The sequence below is a fragment of the Cricetulus griseus genome, chromosome 8 (assembly GCF_003668045.3).
Source record: "Cricetulus griseus strain 17A/GY chromosome 8, alternate assembly CriGri-PICRH-1.0, whole genome shotgun sequence".
NCBI classification, from domain to species: Eukaryota; Metazoa; Chordata; class Mammalia; order Rodentia; family Cricetidae; genus Cricetulus; species Cricetulus griseus.
This window is the reverse complement of record NC_048601.1, coordinates 26484890-26502195: the sequence shown is the minus strand read 5'-3', so window position 1 is coordinate 26502195 and position 17306 is coordinate 26484890. Positions and strand designations below refer to the sequence as shown.

Below are 17306 nucleotides of genomic sequence, written 5' to 3'. Positions count from 1 at the left end.
ACCTCTATTCAATGCCAAACTTTTGGCTCCCCAAAAAAGTAACCCTTCTGTTACTTTTCTCATCTTTTCAAAACCTTTTGAGTCTGTTTCTTCACCAACTACCGTTCCCTTTCTGCTTCACTCTGATCACACCTCCAGTCTCTAGACCATCAGCTGCTTGTCTCACCTGCTATTGCGTGGAAGCGCTTGCCGGTCACCGCAGACCTTCACCATGCCTTAGTCCAGTGGTTGTTACCTCCCCTAGCATAGCTCCTATAGCAGGAAGGGCTGAAGGATATCCTAACTGCGGGTTTCTGGCACACCTGCTCTTTAAAATGTCTGTCTCGTGGCCACTCTTGGCCCTACTCCCCACCTCTACTCACACACATATTCCTGTTCTCCCTCTCTGCTACCTTATGGCTTCAAGGAGCCTAACCCTGCGCACCAAGGCCCTGATCAAACTTTTAACAATACTTGTCTGAGTATCATCACTAACCTAACCAGCTCAAACAAAGCTACACTACCTAGAGCTTTCCTACCCTACCATAACTGACGACCCTTTCACACTCTACCCCTACATATAGTCCACCAGAAAACCTACTGATCCATCCTTTGAAAAGAAAATTACATCTAGACCTCACCTATACTGCCACCTCCACCCCACCTGAGCTACCTTATTAATCTCCACATCACTTACAGGAAAACATGAACTTTCCACAAGATTTTAAATTTTAAATGGCTTGAAATAGAGATTACAAAGATTACCTCTGTGTTTTTAGTCACTCCTGTCAAAAGTCAATACAGACTGGAAGCCACTAATTCATGACTACTCAGAGACACTTCTTCACACTGGAGCCATGCTGACCTCTATCCTTCCAGTCTTAGCATGTGCTGAGGCCAGCAAAGGAGACACTTCTGACTGCATGAAGGTCTAGTCGAGCAAAGCTTGCCAACCACATTTTCAAGTTCAAAGGAATTCTCAGTGCTTCCACCAGCAGAGTGCAACCCAAACCCTCCCCATCCACTGTGTATGCAGCTTTGTATCTGCTTCTGGTGAAATCGTCACCTCAGGCAGGAGCGCCCCCCCCCCATCTCCTGCACACTCCTTACCCATCTGCATCTGACTTTGCATGTAACCCCTGTCTGAACAACCAAGATGTGTCAAAACTCTCCTGGAAAGAACTTTGTGCACATAAGCCACACGAGCCATGCAGCAACTCTACTCATTCAAAGCAGCAAGTGATCAGAATTTGAATTTACACTTGTACTGGCTCAAATCAATGTCAGTGCCAAGAGATGCAGCCCAGCATTGCTGCTAGTAGCCATTCCTTTTTAAGGGTTAAGCCAGACCATTAAGAACTTGAGGGCAATTAGAGAGAGGTTAAGTTAAAGAGTTTATTAGCTATTAAGAGAGATAAGCAGTGTGCAGCCACAAGTCAGGGTGTAGACTTGTTGAGTGAGTCCTATTTAGCTATCCTTATAATGGTAGATAACTTTCTGAATCTTTGTAAGTTACATTTGTTTTTCAAAGTATGTAATTTACAAAGTAGCAAGATTAAAAACTAAAGTTTATTTAAGTGAAAATATATACAAGCTGGTTTACTTATCTATAAGCTCCTTCTATAGTGGGCTGGGGAAATGGCTCAGTAAGAGTGCTTGCTATGCAGCCATGAGGACCTCAGTTTGGACCCCCAGAAAACACATAAAAGTAAGGAATGGCCACGCATGCTACAACCTCAACTCTGTGGAGGGTGGAGAAGGGAGGATTGATGGGACTTGGGGGACAGCAGCAGAGCTTCAGCAGGGTTCAGCAAGAGATGGGTCTCAAAGGACTACGGCAGACAGTAACAGAGGATGGCAGATGTTCTCTTCCAGCTGTGCACATGCACACACATGTGATCAATTGCATGCACATACACAGAAAACAATTTTCCTTTGTGAATAAAATTTTAAGGTGGTTTTAAGTGATGTGCTGTTTAAATAGGTATGAGCTCAGAGGGGAGTGCTAACACATCTAAACTCAAGGCCAAAACATTCTGGCCTGAAATAAACATAGTTTGAGGATTTTTAACATTCTTGAGGCGTTATCTACGTAGGCAATTCTGATTTTTTTCCATTGTGTTGATGTTTCTTGATTCATACAAGATGTAAACTAGATCCCAGGACAAGGGACTTCTCTTCCCACATTCCCTTAACTTTTCTGTGTTTCTATCATGTCCTATCATGCAAGGTCTGAAGAATCCCACCACACATTGTCAACCTGGGCAGGCAAAGGCAAACGGGGAGCAGGCCAGCAGGTGGCGCTGCCTCGGCAGGCAGGTGGTCAAGAACTGCTTTCTTACCTGCGCCTGTCTCTGCATTTCACCCTTAAGATCATCAAAATATGTGCTTTCTCCTTCTCCTCCATCGTACTCTGCGTCAAATAGCTCCTTCAACTTTCTCTTCTTATTCAGATGTTTGGTCTTGGCACTTTCCTCTTCAGTTGGGTCAGTTTCTTCCTTAATGTCTTCTTCTGTATCTTCAATCTTAAATTTCCAGAATAAAAAAATATTAAGAAGCAGATTTTCACAGTGTTTGAGTGTAAAAATTCTTTGTTACAATTATCATGAACAGACAGACTTTGGTACTACACCACTTCTTCATCTGTCTGAGTGTGGCAAGATGCACGAAGCAAGTGTCTCCTAGCTAGATGCTCCAAGACACTGTTCAAAGTACTGTCAGGAAGACTAAGGAATCTTTTTTTATGGTGTTTTTAAATTTCATCATTGAATGTTGGCAAAAGAAAGACAAATAAAAAGCATGAACTTGACAAATGACTACAGGAGGAAGGGAGGGAGGGTAGGTAACATCCATAAGCTGTACAAATGAACCGTTTGTTCATCTGCTGCCACTCTTAAGGAAGCTATCTGTCCAGGGACGTCAAGAGCTCCATTTCCCAAAGCAGATGTCTCAGGATCAAGCTGGCAGAGCAACATCAAAGCCATACCTGAGTATCCGGGTCCGGTTTTCCCTTGTGCACATCCCCTGTTTCAAGGTCTTCAAAGTCACCATAGAGCTCCTCTGAAAAAGAGCATTTACATGTCTGATCTATGACACTAGCACTGCCCAGCCTGGCTGACCCTGTGCTCTGCATTCATCTCTGTTGTTTCCATCACTATACATGCCAAGAGTCCTAAACTTACATAGCTTTAAAAAAAAAAAAAAAAAAAAAAAAAGCATTTCACTATTTGCTTAGGAAAAGTAAATGAACCCAAGACTTGAAACCTCACTATCTTTCACATCTAAATAATGGACACTGTATAAACGACACAAAGCAGCCTTAAAGGTCAAGTCCAAAACAACATTTCAAAGGATAAGTGAAAAGCCACAGCCTGACAACAGCCCACATAAAGTGTCAACACAACACATTGTGTACTGTGCCTTGGGGAAAGCTAAGACTATATAAGTATAGAACCTGGAACAAAATTAGGGCTCAAAACAATGCTGAGCTCATAGGAAGAGTTCATTAATTCATCTACTTGTTCATTGTTAGAGCTCTGGGTTCAGTTACAGGCGGTCCTCTTTAAAATAGACAAGAATGGCTTTGGGATGGCAACACTTACTATAATTAAGATATATTCATATAACAAACAGGAAGCTCTTATTTATAATAAAAACTATAAAATTAAGTATATAACTAGAACTGTTGGAAATTTACACACTAAAAAATAAATAAATAAAATATAACAGAGCTAGTGACACAGCTCAGTAAGTAGAGGGGCCTGCTGCCAAGCCTGAGGACCTGAGGTCAATTTCCAGGACCCACCAACTCCTGCAGGCTGTCTTCTGTCCTCCACACACATGCTAGCCATGCAGGAGCTTTATTTATGTTACGAGGGGGATAACAAGGGACATCATCGGACACTGCTTTCATAACAGCATTCTGTAACACCAGGTCCAGAGCATCTGACATACTCTACTGGCCTGCAGCGGAACCCAGCACACACATGGTACACATATATACATGCAGGCAAAGTATGTATACAAGGAAAACTAAAAATACATTTACAAAAATTGTTAAATAAAACCTAAACCCCAACCCAAAGCTTATACATAATACTCAATGCTGAATGAAAGCAATAAAGTCGATGCTAAGTCCCCCTGCTTATGAGCACACACACAAAATAACCTTCAGAAAAAAAAAAAAAAAAAAAAACTTGGTAATTGTGAACTACAAAAGGTGATCCAAGAGTTATCAGAAAGTCGTGTGTTGTGTGTGTGTGTGTGTGTGTGTGTGTGTGTGTGTGTGTGTGTGTGTGTGTGTGTGTGTGCGCATTCGTGCATTATACCAGGAATGAACTCAAGGCCCCTGTATATGTTAGATGAGTACTCTATTGCTGAGATGCATTCCTTCTACATAACAGTGCTCTGTAACACAGACAAAATACAAAATTGCTTAAGAGGTATCGTATCCAGCTAATAAAAACAAAATCTTTGAAGCAAATTAACGCTATATTTAAAAATATGATTACAGGTATCCTGACTAATTTTGTAAACTTGACACAAGCTTAGAGTCATTTTGGAAAAGGGAAGGAACCTCAATTGAGAAACTGTCCCACTAGATTGGCCTGTGGGCGAGCACATGAAGCATTTTCCTGATTGATAATTGTTGTGGGACTTATCAGCTCACTGTGGCAGTAGCACCTGTAGGCAAGTGGTCCTGGATGCTATAATAAAGAAGGCTGAGCAAGCTAGTAAGCAGCACTCCTCCATGGCCTCTGCATTTCCTGTCTCCAGGTCCCTGACTTGAGTTCCTGCCCTGACTTCCCTGGATGATGGACTACAAGCTGTAAGCTAAAATGAACCCTTTCCTCCCTAAGCTGCTTTTTGGTCATGGTGTTTCATCCCAGCAGGGGAACCCTAAGACAACAAAACTTCATACACACAGTTTTAAATGAGTAGGAGGAAAGACCTCAAAATGTTACAGGTCTTCTATGTGTAGTAGAATTTTAGTATTATATGTACTTTCTAAAATTTCCTGCTATTGATATGTATCTTTTATTTTAAATCTTCCATGACTATTACTTTTACACATGTTGAAGACAGCCCCCACCCCCACACATACAATATCTATTTACAACAAAACCTATAGGTTTCTCACTTTCCTTTAAAGTCCCTATATAGCAAATAGGTCAGCCAAGGACAGAAAACAGGATATTATCTGTCAATTCCCCCCAGCATTCACAACTGACCAATCTTCAACCTGACTGTAAGACAGTAAAGAAAATATGAAGGGTATGAGAATGTCTGTTAGTAAAGTGCTTGTACTTGCAAGCTCAAAGACCTAAGTTTTCTCCCTAGAATTCAGGTAAACAAGAGCTAAGTGGGTTACAATCCCGATTAGGGAGGTGGATCCCTGGGTCTTGCTGGGCAACCAGCCTACCATACTCAGTGAGATCAGGGAAATAAGAGATCAGGCCAAAAATTTTAAAAAATGGATAGGCAGTGTCTAAGGAAGGAATATCACTTGAGAAATGATACCTAGGCTGTCTGTCCCTTGCTTCCAGAGGCATGTGCGCACTCAAACACACAAAGAAAATATGTAGTCCTTACTTACCATCTTCTGCTAAGACCTTGGCTGCATCTTTATCATCTTCCCACTTCCCCGTCACAAAGCAATCTCTGATACTGTTCATAACCTTACACAGAAAATCCAACACTTAGTTTATTTACACAAAACAACTATTTCTGAGAAATGTTTGCAGACAACAATTTGCTTCTAAATATTTCTCAGAACACTTCAAACTGTCTCTGTAATCCTAGCATGCAACTATCATCCTAGTGCTAGGTTTGTTGAGGCAGGAAAATATTGAAGTTCAGTCTGGACCACACAGTGAGCTCTTGGCAACCTCAGAATACATAAGAGACTGTAACAAACATTTAGTAAGAAAGTAAACACACACCTCTGTGGATACATTCATTCCACCTAAGTGTGTGAGATAATTCCTACAGAATTGCAGAAAAATATCTGCAAATCATGTATAGAACAGACATGTACCCAGACTTTATAAACTGATAAGGGACATGTTCTCAGAAAATATAAACAACTCTTATAACTAAATGTCCACATTTTTAAAATAGGAGAACAGTATGAGCAGGTATATAGACAAATAGATAGCAAGTACCTGAAACGATGCTTGACAACATTAGCTATCTGAGAAATACAAATCAACATCACAATATAACATATTTCACACCTTCTAGTATAGATAAAATGAAAAAAGATACACAAAAATAACTCTTGAAGATGTAAATAAACTAGAACCCACAAATACTGCTGGTGGGAGTGAAAAATTGCACAGAGAAAAAAATACAAGTCACATATACAGGAAAATCCTTCAGAGTTAATACCTGATTTCCCAGGAATGATTTCTCAGAAATGACTTCTCATTTCTTGGGTAAAAACACTCTAAATCCTAAAGCCACACTACCAACCTAGCCTACCATACTCAAGCAAACTATCTGCTACAGTAAAGAAAGAAAAAGATTTTCCATGATCCAAACAACCTAAAATATTTCACTTCCAACAACAACAAAATGCTCAACAGAATAATGGATGCAATCCTCCAAACTGAAGGAACAAACACAGCCAAGAGACTTAGGAAGAAAACAAAGCTAAAATTTAATGAAATGCAAAGCACAACAAAGAACACAAATTAGCAGGAAAAATAAAGCAATAAATTGACTGCAAGTTATACACACCTTTTTTAAAAAAAGATTTTTACTTATTTATTATGTATACAGTCTTGTGCCTGCAATGCCAGCAGAGGGCACCAGATCTCATTCAAGGTGGTTGTGAGCCACCATGTGGTTGCTGGGAATTGAACTCAGGGCCTCTGGAACAATAGTCAGTGCTCTTAACCGCTGAGCCAGCCATCTCTCCAGCCCCTATATACACACCTTTTTTTTATAATAACTCTATTCAATTTCTTGAACTCTCCAACCAAGACATATGTTAGCTGAAAGCATTAAGAAACAAAACCTGCCAGGCAGTGGTAGCGCACTCCTTTAATCCTAGCACTTTGGAGGCAGAGGCAGGCGGATCTCAGTGAGTTCAAGGCCAGCCTGGTCTTCAAAGAGAGTTAAGTTCTAGGACAGCCAGGACTGTTACACAGTAAAACCATGTCTTGAAAAACAAAACAAAACAAAATAAAACAAAACCCAGGGGGCTGGAGAGATGCTTCATTGGTTAAGAGCACTGGCTACTCCTCTAGAGGACCTGGATTCAATTTTCAGCATCCATATGGCAGCTCACAGCTGTCTCTGTCTCTAGTTCCAGGGCATCTGACACCCTCACCCAGACATACATGCAGGCAAAACATTAATGCACATAAAATAACGTTAAAAAAAAAAAGAAAACAAAATCCATTATCTATCATCTACAAGAAACTCATCTTAGCTTTAAAGACAACCACCTTGAAGTGAAAGAATGGAAAGAAATATTCCAAGAAAATGGGATCAAAAAGCAAATAGGCACGGCCATCCTAATATCTGACAAAATAGAAGTCAAACTAGTCAGAATAGACAAAGAACAGTACTTCATTCTCATCAAGGGATCAGTTAATCAGGAAAGTATCACATGCACCAAACTCTGCTGCGCCCAATTTGGCTCAGCAGCCGAAGTGACAAGCATTGACTGGTCTTCTAGAGGACCTGGGTTCGATTCCTAACACCCACATTGTGCCTCACAACTGTCTGTAACTCCAGTCTCATGGGATCTGATGTCTGCTCCACGGGCAACACACACACACACACACACACACACACACACACACACACACACACACACACACGGACAAAACATCCACACATACAATTTTTTTAAGTCTTAAAGGAAAAAAAACACACTAATGGACACAGATTAACACAAATCCAATTATTGTAGGTGATTTCAACACCCCACTTTCTCTCATAGACCAAAAAAAAAGAGAGAGAGAGAGAAACCTCAGAATTAAATGACATCAAACACATCTAACAGATATACAGAATGTTCCACCCAAATACCAAACACACACTCTACCCAGCAGCACACAGAAGCATTTCTACAAGAGACCACATACTTGTCACAAAACAGACCTTAACAAAAATACATAAAAACTGAAGTAACTCTATGTATCCTATCCAATATTATACGATAAAAGTTGATAGCAAAGAAAACTCCAGTAAATGTATAAATTCTAAAGTCATGGAGATTAAACAACCCACCACTGAATGATGGATATGTCAAAGAAGAAACCAAGAAAGAAACAAAAACATTTATGGAACAGAATGAAAATGAAAAAACAACACAACAAAACCTCTGGGACACATTAAAAGCAGCTCTAAGAGCAAAGTTTAGAGCCCTGAGAACCCATTATGTCAGAAAGAGCACAAATAAATGACTTAATGATGTAACTCAAGAAAAACAAACCAAACCCAAACCCAGCAGATGGCAGGCAAGAAATAATAAAAATCAAAGTAGCAATTAGTGAAATGGAAACAAAGAAAACAACACAAAGGATCAATGGCCCTAAGTCTGGTTCTCTGAGAAAAGCAAGGACAACATATTCTTGGCCCAACTAACCAAAGGAAAGAAAAATGAGACCCAAACTAACAAAATTAGAGATAAACAGCGAAACACTACAACAGACAACAAACAAATTTAGAATATTCTAAGGGAGTACTTTAAAAATCTGTGCTGTTAAGATGGAAAACTTGAAAGAAATGGATGACATTCTTGATCCATCCAAAGGATCAAAGTTAAATCAAAAGGAGGGAAACAAAGAAAAAGTATAATCAGTCCTTACTTAGCAATCTTAAATTCTTAAAAAATGAAAACAGAATGATCACTCCCAAACTCATTCTAAGATGCCAACAGTATCACTCTAGTATCAAAACAAGGCAAATGCCAGATGGTAGTGGTGCACGCCTTTAATCCTAGCACTGAGAGGCCAGCCTTGTCTACAAAGCCAGTTCCAGGATAGATAGCCAGCAATGTTACACAGAGAAACACTGTCTCAAAAAATCAAAAACAACAACAACAACAAAACCAAACAGGCAAAGACAACAAAACTACAGACCAATATCCCCGATATACATAGATGTAAACATCCTCAATAAAATACTATCAAAACTAAATCTAAGGTGAAAAACAGTGAGATCTAATCAGGTTTAAGAAAATTTCATCGATCATAAATTAATCGTATAAAATACTCTTTTCTTCTTAGAAGTGATGTGTTTTATGATATCTGTGCAAAGCCACTTTACATCCTCTCAATGATTCCTTAAGATGCAGTCTGGGTATTGCAACTCAACAGTGACCCAGTCCAGCTGGTGAAGACTCAGTTAAGGGACTACAATGCTTATCCAATGTTCAACACAGCTCTCATAAGGAGTAATACTACTTTATGTTCAAAAGGCTCACATTATGGAGAGTTTTAAAAAAGAATAGCCTATAAATTATGACTGTACTGATTTGAGATCAAGCCAGTAGAGGCTAGATTTTAAAATGTACTGTATTCTATAACTCATTCCCTGTTAATTTGTGTACCACAAAATTATAAGTCAGGCAGCCAAAATGCCAGTGTGAATGATGGAGAGGCCAAAATACAGCATCCTTTGCTGAGTCACTATTTGCAGTTTGTGGCTGCTATGAGAGGAAGGGTCCATTTTCTTCAGGAGTGGAGCCCCTCTGCATAGACAGTGGCCTATCCATGGGTGTATAATAGTATTAATTGGACTTAGTTATTAAAATAAAGGAAACATGAATTTTGAATGGGGACATTGTTGAGGGAGAATCTTAGTGCTTGAAGAAGTTGGGGACTTAAGTTGGTTATAATTAAGATACATTGTATACATGTATATAATTTTCAAAGAATAAATAAAAATATATTTGAAAATTAAAAAAATACTAGCAAAACAAATAAAAGCACATAAGAAGATCATCTACCATGATCAACTAAGTTAGCTTTACCCCAGAAATGCAGGTAAGTCAGTAAATAAAATCATATAAATGGACTTAAAGACAAAAATCACATGATCATCAATAGATGCAGAAAAGGAGGCCTCTGGCAAAATCCAGCATGCTTTCATGATAAAAGTCCTAGAGAGGAGGACTGGAGGGACACATCTCAACATAATAAAGGTCAAAAACAAACCCACAGCCAACACTATCCTAAGGGGAGAAAAACTTGAAGCAATTCTATTAAAATCAGGAATGAGACAGAGCTGCCTGTTCAGTTGAAACCCCTGTTGGCCCCTGCACAAGCTGGGAAACCCCGTCTGCCCTACTTCCCCCAACCTCCCTGTACTGAAAAAAACTCTGAACAAAGTAGTCAATCACCAAAAGCCCAAATGCAACCCGCCTTTCTGACATGGCCAGCCCAGCCAAGTGCAGCCCAGGGGCTTAGCTTTTGACCATACTTGGTCATAGTCCCAGCACGTCATCACCCCTCACCTAAGGTCTATAAAACCTCACTGATCTAGGCTGGGTGCCACTTGTCTGGCCCCATTCTTTCGGACCATCCAACAAATTCAATTTGTTGTATTTATCTGTTTTCAATCTAGCCTGCTCTGGCCTTTTGCCTTGGCAGAAACCTATCACTGCCCACCAGCCCCACTCCTCTTCAATATGGTACCTAAAGCACTAGCCGGAGCTGTAAAACAGGAGGAGGAAATTAAAGGGTACAAATAGGAAAAAAAAGCCAAAAGATGCTTATTTGCAAATGACATGAGATCCCAAAAATTCCACCAGAAAACTTCTAGAAACAACAATTTCAGCAAAGTGGAAGAGCAGAAAAAAAAAAAAAAAAAAAAAAAAAAAAGAATCAGAAGTCTGTCTATACACCACCAACAAACACACTGACAAAGACATGGTCACACTCCCATTAACCATAGCATCAGAGATAATAAAATATCTTGGAATAAATAAACCTAACCAAGGAGACAAAAGACCTCTACAATGAAAACTTCAAATCTCTGAAGAAAGAGACTAGAAAGTGAAAAGACACCACATGTTATGAATTCAATGAATTAATACTGTGAAAATGGCCATCCTACCAAAGGCTATTCACAGATTCAATGAAAGAAATTCCAATGAAAATAAATACAACATTCTTCACAGAAATAGAACTAAAATGTTAAAATTCATATGGAACCAAAGAGGATCCCAGGGAGTCAAAGCAATCCTGAGCTTAAAAAAAAAGGGCAGTGATGCTTTCACACCAGTTGCTGAGAACTGAGTATTTGCTTTCCACCACAACACACCTACGGAGTCCAGTTAAATTCGGCACTTGTTACTGCTTATGTGCCAGAAACACTGATAGGGGAAAATGATCCGTTACAGAAATAAGAAGCCAGTGACGAATAGGCAACACTGAATCACAACATGTTCTTTAATTACTTGACGGCACTGAATGTGTGTGTGAGGGACGTGAGGTGTGGTAGGGACTGGATGTCTACAGGCTAGGTGAGCACTCTGCCACTTGTATACTTCCAGCCCCAATTCTTCCCAAAGCAAACACTCAGCATTACCTCCTCTAAATCCCAATCGTGAGGAGCCTCCACAAGAAACCTAGAACAGTCCAGAGAGTCAGCCTTGTGCTTACACTCTCTATCCGGCTGGCTGACACGGAACAGTCCTCCAAGCTCTTCTCCGGTGTCTCCATCTTCATCTTCATTATCCTCTGTCACTAAAGAGACCACCATAAAAGAAAGGTGAAAATAAAACTTCAATCCTAGAAAACCCCTTGCCCTGAACTAGTTAAACCACACATCTTAGAACTGAAGAACTGTGGGGTTCCTGCTCATTATAGACCACAAAGAGCCAAAAGGCCAAAAAGCTACCACTTAATGTGTCTGAAGATGTATCCTCTTGCAAAGCAGCAGCAAGAGAACTGGGGAGTGAAATACTGGAGGTTGGGGAAGGGAAGGCATTTAAAGGAAAAGATCTTAAAGAACTATGCAAAGTTCCCTTAGAACTTCCTGTCACTAAAAATCTGGAGGCAAAATCTAAATGAAAATCAATTTTCTTATCACAAGCAACTTATTTCTGCATTCTCCCAAAAAGAACTGATAAACAAGTTTAATAAACTATAAAAATTAATGAACCTGGGCAAAGAGAACACAGGGCTCTCATTCTCACAAGGGGGGAGGCAACTTTCATAGGCAGAAATATACTCCTAACATTAAATTTAACAAAACAAATCTCATGAAGAACTTTGTAAAATGATATAATGGACAATATTCTCATTAAAACTTTCATGACAACTGAGCAATATAAGACCAATTTATGGCTGGGTGGTGGTGGTGCATGCCTTTAATCCCAGCACTCGGGAGGCAGGGGTAGGAGGATCTCCATGAGTTCAAAAGCCAGCCTGGTCTACAGAGCAAGTTCCAGGACAGTCAGGGCTACACAGAGAAGCCCTAGCTTGAAAAACAACAACAACAAAAGGACAATTTATGGTCCTTATGACATGATTATAAACTTCTGCCAAGGCCAGCAAAAGCTTGGCGGGTGAAGATGCTTGACATGCAAGTCTGGTGACCTGAGGAAACCCATAAAAGGGTGGAAAGAGAAAACCAACTCCACCCATTTGTCCTCTAACCTCCATACATATCCTTGGCATCAGTACTCCCCCATACCATAAATGTACACACACACAGAGTAAGTACATTTAAAATCTGTTTTCAAAATGTCTGATAAATACAAAAAAGCTGATAGCCAGAAATGATGGGTGTCAAAAGTATAGCCCCAATCTTTTTGTCAATCTCATTTCTTTTTCAGGAAACAATCTAAGAACCAAAAACATGTTGAGTTCTTTACCTGTTCCATAAATCAGCTTTCGAAGATTTGGAGCTGCTTGCTGCTGCCTCAGAAACGCCTCTGCTGCCTTCCGGGAAAGGTCTTCCTTCCACTTGAGGGCACCTAAAAGACCAACACCCAGTAACACCTGCTCACTGGCTTCTGCCTCAAACTCCAAAGTTCACGCATCCGAAAACATACTCATGACATACAAATCCAGAGAGCAAACTCAAAAATGTAAACATCCTATTGATAATAGTTTGAGGATGCCTGGCATTTCTGTGACATATTTACCTGACGTTTCCATGGAGCTGCTATTCTCTTCCTTGTGATCTTCATCCTCTTTGAGTAAGTTTTCAATGTCACTGGTCTCATCAACCTCATTCTCTGACTCAAGTTTCTGCCCACTGCCCCCCTGAGGACTTGTGAGCTTTCCCCTGCCAGCCCCTCTGTGTTCTGAGTCTCCCTCCTCTGAACTGAGCTCGCAGTCTTCAGACTCATCTTCAGATGGAAACGCCTCTTCGGCGGTACAGTGACCAGAATCAGAAGTGGTGAGGGCTGCTTTCCTCACTGGGGAAGGCTTCTCTACATCCAGACGGTCCTTCCACTGATGAGCTGCTGACAGTCTTGGCCCACTGTCTCTCTCTCCTGCAGTACACTCGCCATCTTCACTGCTTTCCTCTGCTTCCTCTGCCTCCTCCTCTTCACCAGAGCTCCTCTCAAGATCGTCATCGCTATCAGCAAACGCTGGCAAGTCCGCCTCACTGTCTTCTTCCTGCTCCTCGAGTTTTGGTCGTTTGCTTCCCCTCACAGTCATGTATTTACAGCTGGTGGTTTTAGCGCCTTCCTCTTCCTCTTCGGCCTCCTCATCACTAGAGTCATTTTCCATTCCGTCACCTTCAGACATTTCTTCATCATCTTCAGAGTCTTCATCTCCAGACTCATCCTCTGTGTCTTCAAAGACAGCTTTCCGACGTACTCGACCAGTGTTCACGTCCACTTGCTTCTCCTCTTTCGGCATCCACAGCCTGTATTTCAAATAAATAAAAACGAATTCAAACTGTACAGGACTTAGCTCTTCTAGAAATGTCAACCCACTATGCAAAGAAATGGGAGGCTGAGTAAGGAGCTCTCAGTAAGGTAAGATTACATGGGCAGCATCCTGCGCCCAAATAGAAATTTAAAGAAAAATGGATTGGGGTAGAGTTTGTTAGTAGAACTCTGGCCCAACCTGGGCAGAGTCTTGTGTTCACTCCTTAGCATTACTAAAGAAACAGCACCATTACAAAATGACAGCACAAAAGAATGATGACAAACAAATAATTAATAAGCAAACTCATACAGCTACCTAATGACACGCTTGCAAAGCACTAACAGAACAAACAAAACAATTTATATTTTAGGAAAACTATTCAAAGGGTGAGTTAGTATTTAGTACATCTTCAAAACCTGACTTCAGGTCCAAAGGACAACGTCAACCTGGGACACCCTATTGTGTCAGAAAACACCAGGCCTATGCTCACAGATGAATGGGGGTGTGCCTTGAAAACACGACACTCAACACTGAGGGTCTCACCTGGGACTATGCAGGCATCAGAGTAAAACGACAGTAATGGGATGGCAACACACAAAATAAAACCAAAGTCCAGACTAAGCAGTGACACAGAAAGCAAATCGGGAGGGGGAAGCTCATGGTGACAGAACACCAGCTGGTCAGAGTCCTTTCTCAACAGCGCTCTATGAGTGGGCTGACTCATTTTTTGGGTGTTGCTGAGTTTGTAGAGTAGAATGACATGGGCTGAGGAGATGCCTCAGCAATTCAGAGCACTCACTGATCTTAGAGAAGACCTGGGTTCCATTAATTGGCACAGAATTATTGAGATGGTAAAGCTAAAATTAAAACTAAATAAAGCTACTCAATGTAGTACTACATATGAAACTGTGAAACCATGAATTACAAAAAACTATAGTATACCGTAAAACAGTTCCTAAGTCAGAAACACAAACTAAAAAAAAAAAAAATGGCTATATAAAGAAAATGCTCGGGATATTTAAATTATAAAGTTATTAATTATGTGTATGTATGTGTGTGCCTATAGAGTTTATGTGTACAATGAGCAAGTAGGTACCAAGGCAGTCAGAGTCCCTGGAACTGGAGTCACAGGCATTTGTGAAGCAATAGATGTAGGTGCTAGGCACTGACCCAGAGTCCTCTACGGAAGTAGGATATGCTCTTAACCACTGAGCAATCTCTCAAGCCCCAGGAATAATGACTCTTAAATAAACCCTTTAATTTGTCAAGTCACCATGCTAAGCAGTAATGTACTACCTAATAAATAATACTGTACATAATCTATCATTTTTGGAATGATGATGAGTAAAACAAAAACCAATGTTTAGCAAGCACCCACTAAGTACAATGGCACCTAAGTAGACAAGTTCCAATCCAGCTGAAACATGAGCCACGTTACTGGAATCTACCATGGTAAGAAATCACACAGGGCAGACTTTCAGAGACAAGGTGTGTGCCTTGGGACAGGACCTCAATAAGCAGCTACACACTATTCCAGAATTTTGGTCACTAGAAAACATCCAAATGGCCTCCTAAATAACTGAAAGCAGTACACAGAAAAGTTTATGTAGTATTTGGGCAATATTCTGAATACTTCTGTTGAAAGCAAGACTTGTATTTACTGTGAGAAAATTCCATGCTATGTACTGTGACATAAGTGAAAAACCGTCAAGAACCACATAGACACAATAAACCAAAAAACCTGGAGTCAATTTCTTATCAAAATAAAAACTGTGATGGTAGAATGGTAGGTAATATAATTTTTACTTTAACTTTTTAAAATTAAAAATTAGGAAAGAGCCAGTAACATGGGTCACTGGATAAAGGCGTTCACCGCCAAGCCTGACTTTCTGAGTTCAATTCCTAGAACTGACACAGTGACCAAAGAGCCAATTCTAACAATCTATATGCACACACGCATACACAAGAACACACAAAATAAATGTAAAAAAAAAAAATTAAAAAAATTAAATAAGAAACTTAGAAAATGGTAGACTTACCCTTGATTATCTATATCTTCTGACCCCAGAGGTTTGGAATCAGAAAAAAGTGTCACTCTGCTTGAAGCCATCTTGGCATCGATACTGGCATGGGTGGAGATGAGGCTCTGGACCAGTTCGTGTGTGGGGCCTGTTTCCTCCTGTCAAGGCCAGGAAAAGATGTGCAAGTGAGGAAAGCACGATGATTCTGGAGACATGCTGGTTTCATCATTTCTCAAAGCACCCTAAACACAGATGGGCTAGAGACAGCTCAGCAGTTCTGACTGCTCTGCTCTCGCAGAAGACCCATGAAGTCAGTTTCCAGCACAGCGCCCACACCAGGAGGCTCACAGCTGCCTCTAACCCCAACACCATAAAGATCTGACATCTCTGCTTCTGTGCCCACCTGGACACACACACGCATGCATGTATTCAGACGGACAGACAGACACACACAAGTAATAAAAACTTTTAAAAATTACCTTATAATTCTAAAAACCTTTCTCAATGTCGCAAGAAAGAGAGAAGAAACTTCTTGCAACATAGCTTAGACCTGACTCCCAACCCTGTAAACACCTCTCAATTCACACAGTCCATCAGTCTGTTAGCCCAAGCCCTTAGCTAGGAAAACGCCAGGTCTCAGCACTACAGTCAAGAATGATTTTAACCTAGTAAGATTACATTTCAAAAAACGAACAAAAATCTAAGTCCCAACACTGCCAAGGCTCAGGGAACACCCTGGAATATCAGGGAAAGAACATAAGCAAGAGAACAGGAATAATGCTCTGTAACTCTGTCCTCTGCGTGCGGCATGGCCACTGTACTCATGAACTGACAGCAGGTGTGCTGAGATCACAGGGGAGTATGTCAACATTCGCACCTCGGTCGGGGAGGGGTTCATGAGGCTCCATCCCTCCCTGAGGAGCAACTGATAGTTAATGGCTGCTGAGGGGGATTTGTTGTTGCCGTGTTTTAACGTGTAGCATGTAAGGGTGTTTTGCCTGCATACCCTCATCTGTGCACCACTTGCATACCTTTATGCCTGCAGAGGCCACAAGAGGGTGTCAGTTTCCCTGGAAGTAGAGGAAAAGTCAGTTGTGAGCCACCATGTAGGTGCTGGAAAGGTCCCAGGTCCTCAGGAAGAGCAGGTAATGCTCTTAACCTCTGTAATACGCATCCAGTAAATAACTCCAAACCTACTGTCATGTAAAGACCCTAATTAAACTCAGTGGGTCATTATAAAAATGACATACATGCTGAGAAGAGCTTCAGCAGGAAGGGAGGAGAGGGGAAACAAGAGGGGGAAGCAAGTGTGAAAACTGCTAAATGTTGGAACTAGTTTGAAGGGAAGACTTCCTGAGGTGTCCAGTAGGAGCATGAAGGAATGAGAGGGTAACCAGGGTTGACAATGACCAAAACATAATATACACATATATAAAACTGCCAAAGACAGTTT

At 40.7% G+C, this 17306-nt stretch overlaps 1 protein-coding gene across 1 annotated transcript in view; it reads right to left on the bottom strand.

The window, feature by feature from the left end:
• Positions 1-17306, bottom strand: part of Bms1 (BMS1 ribosome biogenesis factor) — a 39081-nt gene that overhangs the window by 11326 nt on the left and 10449 nt on the right. The window contains exons 9-15 of the mRNA XM_027429251.2: positions 15872-16011; positions 13094-13827; positions 12821-12922; positions 11530-11687; positions 5576-5657; positions 2966-3039; positions 2322-2504 (exon numbers count right to left, since the gene is read on the bottom strand). Coding sequence (XP_027285052.1) covers positions 2322-2504; positions 2966-3039; positions 5576-5657; positions 11530-11687; positions 12821-12922; positions 13094-13827; positions 15872-16011 — 1473 coding nt within the window. The remainder of the gene's footprint in view (positions 1-2321; positions 2505-2965; positions 3040-5575; positions 5658-11529; positions 11688-12820; positions 12923-13093; positions 13828-15871; positions 16012-17306) is intronic.